General features: G+C 41.6%; 1 protein-coding gene across 1 annotated transcript in view; it reads right to left on the bottom strand.

The window, feature by feature from the left end:
- The window catches only part of LOC109973719 (kinesin-like protein KIF13B), a 48,780-nt gene extending 38,934 nt beyond the window's left edge, over positions 1-9,846 (bottom strand). Inside the window, 3 exon segments of the mRNA XM_020623512.1 lie at positions 1,745-1,838; positions 9,141-9,469; positions 9,661-9,846. Coding sequence (XP_020479168.1) covers positions 1,745-1,838; positions 9,141-9,210 — 164 coding nt within the window. The 5' untranslated portion in view covers positions 9,211-9,469; positions 9,661-9,846.
- Positions 9,847-10,133: the final 287 nt, after the last annotated feature.

Here is a 10,133-nt window from a genome sequence, read left to right as displayed (position 1 = left end):
TATGAGGGGTTTTTTTTCTCCTCCTTCTATCGTCTCCTCACTCAAGGAAGGGGCTCCACGGTGACCGACAGTGACCCAGAGTTAACCTCCCCCTGTGTTGCCACAGAAACGGAAGAGCTGAGAAAAAGAGAGGAAATCAGGGAGTGGGGAGTTACGATCTGACAAAGGGAAGGAAGAGAGAAGTAGAGTGGAGTCTGTCTTTTTAACCTATACAAACCCCAATTCCAATGAAGTTGGGATACTGTGTAAAACGTAAATAAAAACAGAATACATTGACTTGCAAATCCTTTTTGACTGGTTTAATTGAATACACCACAAAAACAAGATATTTAATGTTCAAACTGATAAACTTTGTTTTTGCAAATATTCACTCATTTTGAATTTGATGCCTGCAACATGTTCCAAAACAGCTGGGACAGGGGCAACATAAGACTGGGAAAGTTGAGGAATTCTCAAAAAACACCTGTTTGGAATATTCCACAGGTGAACAAATTGATTGGAAACAGGTGAGCGTCAGGACTGGGTATAAAAGGAGCATTCCAAAAGGCTCAGTTATTCACAAGCAAGGATGAGGCACAGTTTACTACTTTATGAACAACTGCGTGAACAAATAGCCCAACAGTTTAAAAACAACATTTCGCAATGTACAATTGCAAGGAATTTAGGTATTTCATCATCACAGAGAATCCGGAGAAATTTCGGCACGTAAAGCGGCAAGGCCGTAAACACTGAATGCCCGTGACGTTCGATCCCTCAGGTGGCACTGCATTAATTATGATTCAAGATTGGGGACCCTCTGATCCTGTCAGAGGCATAATGATTAGAATGTTCAACTCCTCACACTTGAGAATCATTTGGCCCGAGAATCACTTCCAAGTGGCCTCGTGACATTGAACAGTTGTCAGGAAGGGAAAATCGGGTCCACAATCAGGCTAATTTTCTTTTAGTGTGGGGCCAGCTAAAAGGCCAAAACAGGAAATAAATGACTAGTGATTTGAGATGACATACACCTGTCTTTAGGAAGCCCAACAGCTGCCAAAAACTACATCATGATAACAAAGGAACAGTCCAAACTAATCTGAGAAGGGCTCTTAAAAGCAGAAATCAAAAAAAGAACACAAAAATTTTCAAGGCACTACATATTGCTCAGAGCGCAGTAAGAATATTAAAAACATAAATGGCACAGCCATTTCTCTGCCTACAAACTGAGTGTCTGTTTGAGAGCAACAGAAAGAAACCTGTAGTGGCTCATAAGAGACTGGTCCGTGGCTGATTAGGGACTTTCAAAGTCTGAAGGATGATCTAAGACTGTGGGCCCCATCATCATTTTAGATAAAATCAGTTTCATATTTGGCACTTTTAACTAGCTATTAGTAGTTCCTATTTGCATTCTCCAATTTAAAAGTGGATTTAATGATATTTTGGACATGTGACAATCATATTCTAAATCTAAAATGTGTGCATCAAGTCTGTATGTTGTGATTCTGAGACTAGGTACAATTTCTGATGCAAACTAAGGCAAATCAGAAGACAAGGGGTTTAAAGCACCTTAGGTACCTCCACAAGCTGTGTGTATTGATAAGCAAGAACACTACAATAACCAACTTCATGTTGTTTTCAGAACACCTCCATGCACTTTCGCCTACCACAGTATCTTTGCTTCACATTTAAGGGCAATGACTGACACGACTGATTAGAAGTGAATAAAGAGAGTAAATCACTGATGCAGAAGCCACAACCATACCTGGGGTCTGCTTTGCCAAGGTTTGCTCCAGCTGGATGAAGGATTGTCTGGTTCTTCACCATCTCCACAACACATTTTGTGTTCAATTCCTTTTCTGTGGAACAAAAAACATGAGGTTTTACAACCCAACACTGAACCTCACAACCCAAAGTTTGTACTCTTGATTATTTCTACAGTGTTACACAATGCCATGTGGTATGTCACTCTGTCATCTCCAGCTTGGGTTCATGATAAAAAAGGGTAGAACATGTCTTGTAACCACAGATATAAGATTTTATAGCATCACCATCACCTACACACTTGGGCTGAGCAATAAAATGATCTTGATAAGTATTAAAAGATAAAATCCCATGATAACAATGACAAACTGATGAGTAATTTTAGATAAATGTATCCGTTTTGCATCTAAATGAACCCTCTGCACAATCACGCTGGGCTACAGCGATTAGACTATATAGCTGAGACATGTAGGAGCACAACAAGGAACACGCACACAAATAGAAACAAAAAACAAGGGACTGTGGGGCATGTGAGACAATGAAGTTGTGGTGAAGGAAGGTCACACAACAACTGTGATTTGGAAATGGCTCCAATTTGTAAAGCTGCACAGCACAGAGGCATCCTTTGTAAAATATACATGACCTGTGTAGATGAAGACGGGAAACATAGCAAACATTTACCACGATTTGAAAAGGCAATATTACCATCCCAGTACACAAAGAGCCAAAGTCTGTGCTTCCAAACTATAGCACTAGCAGCCAAACTTGTGCACAAGTCTGTCATGGCAAAGTTATTTCAAACCCCAGCAACACTTGTTCTGTCTGCCTTTTTTACTCATTATATGATGTGATTAAAATCTTAAAAATAAGCAGGGACAGGGCAATTGAAATTTCCAATTTTATGGCAAAAGACATAATGCCAGTTAGAATGGTGGAAAAACAAGGTTATGGAATGTGAAGAAAGTGGTCGACTCAGGGTATAAAGCTCCAGGACAAAAACATTTTTCAAAAACAGCACTGCCTCAGCTTTATGCAGAAGATCAGCTTTACATATTGGTACTTAATATCTGGACAGAGACACTTTACATGAGCCAAAAATGTTATGCCCTGTTAGCTGTAGAGAGTACTTAATTATTGTAGGATTCAATCATAACCTGGATATACTGCTTGGAATTCTAATTTAAAAAAAAGATACAGTACCCTGTAGAGTTTACATTATGATGCTTACATTCAGTGGTAGTCGCAAGAATACAACACACTGTGTGAATCCTTGGGGTCTAACAAACAAGGCAAATGTGTTTCTTTTCTCATTCATGGTATTAAATGTGTGTCTATAATTATCATTAAGAGAAAAATATTTTGTGGTAGTATTTTTTGACGCATCGCCCAGCCCTACTACACAAATCTCTTCCCTACAACCTTCCCGTGGTGCAAATGAAAATGTACAAGCCACTTTAACCCTATTATCATTCAATCTGATGTTCAGAAAAATGACTCAAAACATTAAGTGTTCTGTAGAACACCTTAATTTACTGACACAGAACCTTTTGTAAGCACTTGTGTGATGGTTAGTTTGTAGCCTGATTAGCATGAGGGACACAACTCAAGCTTTTTGGCATCATAGCATTCCTGTGAAGCTTCAAGTACAAACAACTGTGCAAGCAGACTGAGAAAGACCGCCTCTGAAAATGACCTTTTACCTTGGAGTGAACATTAGGCTAATCAACAAAAAAGGACAATGAGTCTCACAAGCAAACAAACACACACAGCTATGGACGTTCCAAAGTGACCCCAGCCGGTTAGTGTCATGAGGCAACACTTCATCTCCAGCATACCAAGCAACCATTTCTAACTCAAGGAGTGGTCCCAATACTTGGTCTATTTAGATATTTATGTTGATAGGCTGCACAAGTGAGCATATATCATTGCAAGGTGGGGCCTCCATGGATCATACTTGTTTTTCCAGACAGATATGGAGAATTTCGAGGCCAAGGTAACACCTTGAACTCTGTTTCCTCAAACCATTCCTGAATCATTTTTGCAGTGCTGCCCGTCAGGGGAGTACTTGGTCTGCAACTATGTTTAGGTAGGTGGTCGTACGTGTCCAAGTAACATCCACATGAATGGCTGTACCCAAGGTTCCCCAGCAGAACACTGGTCACAGCATCAAACTGCCTCGGTCGGCTTGCCTTCTTCCCATAGTGCATCCTGGTGCCATCTCTTCCCTGAACAAGCAACGCACACGCACCTGGCCATCCACATGATGTAAAAGGTCGAGGAGGTTTTCAGCCCCCTAGTGTCACCAAGTGCTTGCTCAAGGGGGATTTCTTGGGTTTTCTGTATAATAGGTTAGGGTCTAGACCTGATTATGTAAAGTGTCCCAAGATGATTGTTGTTGTGAATTGGCACTGTACAAATAAACTGAATTGAACTGAAAAGAAAACATGCTTCATCGAACCAGGCCAATTTCTTCCATTGCTCTGTGGTTCAGTTCTGATGCTCACGTGTCTGTTGTAGGTGTTTTCAGCAGTGGACAGGAGTCAGCATGGGCACTCTAACTAGTGTGCAGCTATACAGCCCCATACGCAGTAGGCTGCAATGCACTGTATTCTGACAGCTTTCTATCAGAACCAGCATTAGGTTTTCCAGCAATATGTACTACAGTACAGTAGCTCTTCTGTGGGATTTAACAACACAGGCTAGCCTTGGCTCACCACAGGACTCTGTTGCTGGTTCATCATTTGTCCTTCCTTAGACCACTAGGTACTGACTGCCGTAGACTGGGGGCACCCAACAAGACCTGCAGTTTGGGAGATGTTCCGACCCAATTGTCTAATCATCACAGTCTGGACCTTGTTAGTCACTCAGATCCTTACATTTGCCCATTTTTTCTGCTTACCACACATCAACTTCAAGAACTGTTAACTTGATGCCTAACATTTCCCAACCCTTGACAGATGCCATTGTAGGGGAGACAGTCATTGTTATTCTCTTAAACTGTTAGTGGTTTTAATGTTGTGGCTAATCAGTGTAATAGTACCTCTTACTACTTGATCAAGGTTGTATTTGTGCCAATTAGAATTCCTGAAAGCAAAGATTGTACTGTATGGTAAAGACGCAGAAAGACCCTCCCTGTGGACACAAACCTTTGGCCTGCATGCGGACAACCACAATGAGTACGCACGAATCTGAGAAGATGAAAATTACATCACTCGACTTTAGCAGACATGTGGATGTGCAAAACATGAATTGACTTTAAATAAGACCTGATGATGTGTACATGCACACACACACACACACACACACACACTTTAAAACTGTAGAAACAAAGCTAACATAAAAATGTCTCAATAACAGGTGCAAACATTAGGCTCATCAATAACACAAGGACAGGTCACATCACATCCCGGCCTACTATTAAAATTTAGACGGCTGTTATTTTAACAAACTAATCATGCCCTAGATGGCTGTCAATAAGCATTTACTCCATTATACAGCAGGCTTGCAAGAGCATGCAAGTTTGCTGAAATTTAGCAAATGTGTTAGGACATGAAAATATTATGTGGTTTTAATTCCTTTCTTCTACAAGAACGGTCTAAAGCAGATTTTGTGCTGTTACATGAAATCTGTGCCTTCAGTTGCCTTTTCTAAGGCATGACTACTCTGAGACAGGGATTTGAATATAGACTAGTCACAATGAAGCAGGTGAGCAGCTGAATGCCATTTTTTTTGACAAACAAATATTAAAAAGATTATCAACCATCAGTGAACTACCTGAGACATAATTTGAAATAAACTCTTCCTCAATGTACAATGACTTCAGCAGATGACAATGTATTACTTGTGTGATCAAATATAAATGTTGTTGCAAGAAGCTTTATATTCTTTCCAAACAGTACTGGGCCATACCTGCCCACTGTGCTTCCACCAGCTGTGTAGGTGGTTAGCAGGGTGTGTGTTTTTACATACCTAACCATCAGAATGGACATGCAAATAACTATTTTATCTGAACATATATGCAGGTAGAAAAAGAAATGCATGAGCAACTTCAAAAGTTTGCTAGCCTTTCCAACAATGGCTGCTCAAGTAAAGTTGTGTAACATACCAGCCACAGTCAAAATCTACCACTATTTGTCTGATTGTGATTGGTCATTCCTGGGACACAAGCTGGAACCCCATCCTGTGCCATTCTACATGTGCTGAGAGGCTAAATGTGCGAGTTCCTAGCCGGAACACAGAGGTAGGGCCATGGAAACTTGGTGTATAAGTGACAAGACCTGATCATCCTCCAATTCTTCTTCTGTCAATGACACAACAAAGCAATAAAGCAGCCAACGGCGACTGAGTGACAAAAAGACAGTGTACAAGATGAAGTTAGACAGGAGGACTGACCAAGGGGTTATTCTGCACTCTCTTCTGCAAATGCCTACACTACCCACATGCCCATATTGCTCCAACATTACTTCCTGCTCAGCAGATGGAAAAGTGTGATGCAGTGTGTTACGGAGAATAAATGTGCCCATTGTTATCAGCCCCTCCTTGCTACATAAGCAGCTCCCACTTTCCACTGGCCTTCTCCAGGCTATCGTGCTGAGGTTTTGGCACAAGAGGTCTGACATCAGACAGGAAGCTTACTGGCCATGGTCTTACTATTGCTACACCTGGTGTTGATCCATTCTTCGAAGGCCAGAGCCATGGGAACATGGAACATTACACAACGTTAGCAAATATTCATTCAAACTGGCTCCCTTCCTGCCTTTGTCCAGCCAGACCACCTCTCCTCCTCAACCTGGGATACACAGGGACAGTGGCCTCAAGATTAAAGAAGCCAACTTATTATTTCAGTGTCACAGGTCTGAATCACTGCAGTGGCTGGAAAAGTGTGTGTGAGGAAAGTGAACTCCTCATCCCTCTCTCGACTGTAGCTACAGCAGGAGACAGAGGAAGAGCTATACCTGATCTGTGCAGCGCAAATGTGTGTTTAGAGAAATGAAGTGGAGCTGGAAAAGAGCATGTAGTGAAATTTTATCCAAGGGCTAATTTGATTTGATTTTTGAGTGTCGCCAATTCTGAACCGACACTTCATGGAAGAATTATTTGTCCTCTCAAAACTGATATTGCTTTTCAGCGGCTATTTGGAATCATTAAAGTCTGACATTAAAACTGGTACATGTTGACAGAAGCCCTATTCAGACAAGGAAACCAGCTGAAAGACACTACTGGAAACGTGGCACTGCTGGATCCAAACTTATCCCCACTGCCTTCAGCAAGCCATCAATTTTCCTGCTAGTTCCTTTTCGCTAAAATCATGATTGCTTTCTGTTGCTGTGCAAGGAAGACACATGTAGGCATTTTATTTATAATGCTGAAAGAAAAAGGTCCTGCATGTTTGTGCAGCAGTGAAGCTAGACAAACAGCTATTAGTAAGGCTTCTCTTAGTAAAACTTCTCTTACAATCTAACAAAAAAAAAAAACTTTTTGGTGGAATCATTATCTGCAGGTACAGGCTACTGAGTAAGTACATATAACTGTGAGTAAATGCATCACAAAATACCATGTGATGTTTAAGAAATTTGTAAATAATTTTCCAAAGCAGCAAAGGTAGCTTTGAACCAGTGTGAAGTAAATGTGGCAGACAGCTTGCCATCGCCTGCACCCATCAGGCCAGAGAGCACACTGACAGGGGGAAGTGAATAAGGGCACATTAGGCATACTGACAGGTACACACAAACTGTGGTCAGAGAAATGTATTTACAGTAAATCCCTATATCTGTGAATCCTACTGTACCTGATCTGAGACAGAATACCACAAGCACTAATGTGTGGCCTCTACTTCTCTGTCTCAGTGTCTGCATAACAACAAAGCTGATAATCAAAACTACATATTGTCAACTCATGGTTGTTCACAAAAATACATGGGAATTTTATGTGTCCAAAACAATAATCTCACCTTGCACATGGCCATCCCTGAAAAATCTCATCCTGAATGCAGTTATTCTACAGTCAGGTTTATGATGAATCCCTACTTACTGGAACAGTGCGGCATTCTTGTGAACGCTGTCACAAGCTCAGAGTCAGCTCAGAGGGGAGAGAGAGAGAGAAAGAAAAGGAGAGTGGTTCACTTAACCCTGTCTGCCAGTTGTTTGTCAACCACTCTGCTTTACCAGCTCTTCTTCTCCTCCTCCTCTCATGGGACACATGGTATCACACAGTAAAAATACAATTTGGCAATTAACCAGGAAGCATTATCTATGCCTTCCTACATGCAGCACTGATAATCTGCATTGCAACTGACCATAGCATTTGAGTGTTCATGCAGATTTATCCAACACTGTGCCTTTGTTACCCCAGCTTTTCTAAAATTAGAGATGAGGATGTCAGTGAACACGTAGCCACCCAGGGAAGATGCGTGTATGATGGCCTAATGTTAGTGAGGCTGCGATGACAGTGGTAAGAATAGACAAAAATCAGCTGTGAAAGTTCATTTCTAGCAACTGGCAACCTGTTGCCAATTGTGAGAACACCCTTGCTGACACCCTGTTGTCATCTTCATTAATTTATATCAACCCATAGCTATCTTGTTAATCCACTGTCCAGACACTGCAACAGTGGGGACAGTGCAAGTGCATGTGACATATGAAGTGAGTAAGCGATTTCCATTTGCATCAGCCAGTGAAAAGACCTAGAGTCAAGGCTTTCTAGACAATGGATCCCACACAGCAGCTTGGCTTTTAATGTAGTTTGATGGCAGGCAGCCATGAGTGAAGCCTTATGGCTGCACTGTACAAACATGTGCCATACAGACAAACCATGCCACAGCTTTTTTTGTGTGTGTGTTAAATCTGCAGCAGGTCACTTCACTAATGGGTGGTGGTGATTTCTGACTGGCATCCCATTTGCAGGCAATTAATAAAGGAGCAAAAATAAAATAATGTAAAGTAAAAAATAAGGAAATGTGTTGCTTGCAAATGTGTAGTTATGTGTGCAAACTAAATAAAGAAGACTATCTAGGCAACCCTGTGTGTGCTGGAATTTGATATTTTTGTAACATCTGAGTCCTGCTTCTCTTCGGCAGCCACACGGATGAGCCGTTGTTTCCAGCATTGCACAGGATTACTATAGTCCATCTATTAAACAGGGAGCATTTGGAGCCAAGCCGGTCTTCTGTAGCTAATGTTATTTCGCTATGCATCATGTTTACAGTAAACCCGTCTCTGCGTAATAAAAACCCGAGATAGTGGTAATATGATATTTGGTCTATGGCCTACATATTACAGCCGCAGTGTCTCTATCATGATAACCTGAAATACAGACAAAACAGTCTTCATATATATAATTAATTTTTGAGTCACTGTACCAGTCCCAATCCAAATGTGAGCAAACACAAGCCCTCTCACCTCTCCTGTTCATGGGCCGTACACGAACAGCCACCTTGACATTGGAGTCGTCCAGGTTGGGCTCCCCCATGCTGACTCCTTACCCGGGGAGGGGAGGGGGCGCTGATCCAAAATAATCAGCTCTTCAGATAAACACTCATACAAAAGCCTGGAAATGTCACGCTAGCTGGACGGCCAGCCAGCTAGCTTCACTTAGCTCTGCTCCATAGACCGGGCATGTCCGCGGAAAAACAAAAAGCCTGGGCAGAACCTCACAAGAAGCCTCCCACTGCCGCTGATCTTTTTCTGTTCATATTCCAGGCTAATTTAGACTCACAGAGGTGTGGAAACTGAAAGGGAAAGGAGAAATGTAAATTAATAAAGATATTACAACAGCTGGTGGATGTGCTATCTGCAAGGCAAAAACAGGCTAGCCAGCTAATTTGCCAGACAAACGGAAGGGGAACAGCGGCAGGAAAGAGACCCGTTATTGCTAATTTCAAACCATTTGCCTATATAACACCCTCGGACAGTACCCTACCTTCAAGATGCACACCTTGCTGGATTCATCCCAGAGGTGGCAACATTAACCTACAGGTTCAACCGAGAGAGAACCCCCAAAAATCCGCCTAGCGATGATCTACAGCTTCCCAACGGAATTCACTATGTCCATCCTCTGTGTCGAGCTACAAGCATCTGACAGCATCCTCATTTCCGCCTGAGTGTCTCCCCTTCAAATTAAAACTGTCAAAAACTGACAGTTTGACAAAGCCGGGTAATTTTTAAATGTTGTATTACTGAATTAGTCTCGTCTCTTTTGTTGTTGTAAGCGATTCCCGTTATACGCCGAAAAATAGGCTACTCCAGATTAAGCGTGTACTTCTAACCACTCACCTTTCACAGAGAACCTATATTTTCTTTTAAACTAATAATCTTGCAGTGTGGGTCAGAAACCCTCAAATATAATGTAATAAATATAATAGGCCTATAATTTTGATTATTCTATTTTATTAG

The sequence above is a fragment of the Monopterus albus genome, unplaced genomic scaffold, assembly GCF_001952655.1.
Source record: "Monopterus albus unplaced genomic scaffold, M_albus_1.0 scaffold302.1, whole genome shotgun sequence".
Lineage (NCBI taxonomy): Eukaryota > Metazoa > Chordata > Actinopteri > Synbranchiformes > Synbranchidae > Monopterus > Monopterus albus.
This window is presented reverse-complemented; position numbering and strand designations above follow the sequence as displayed.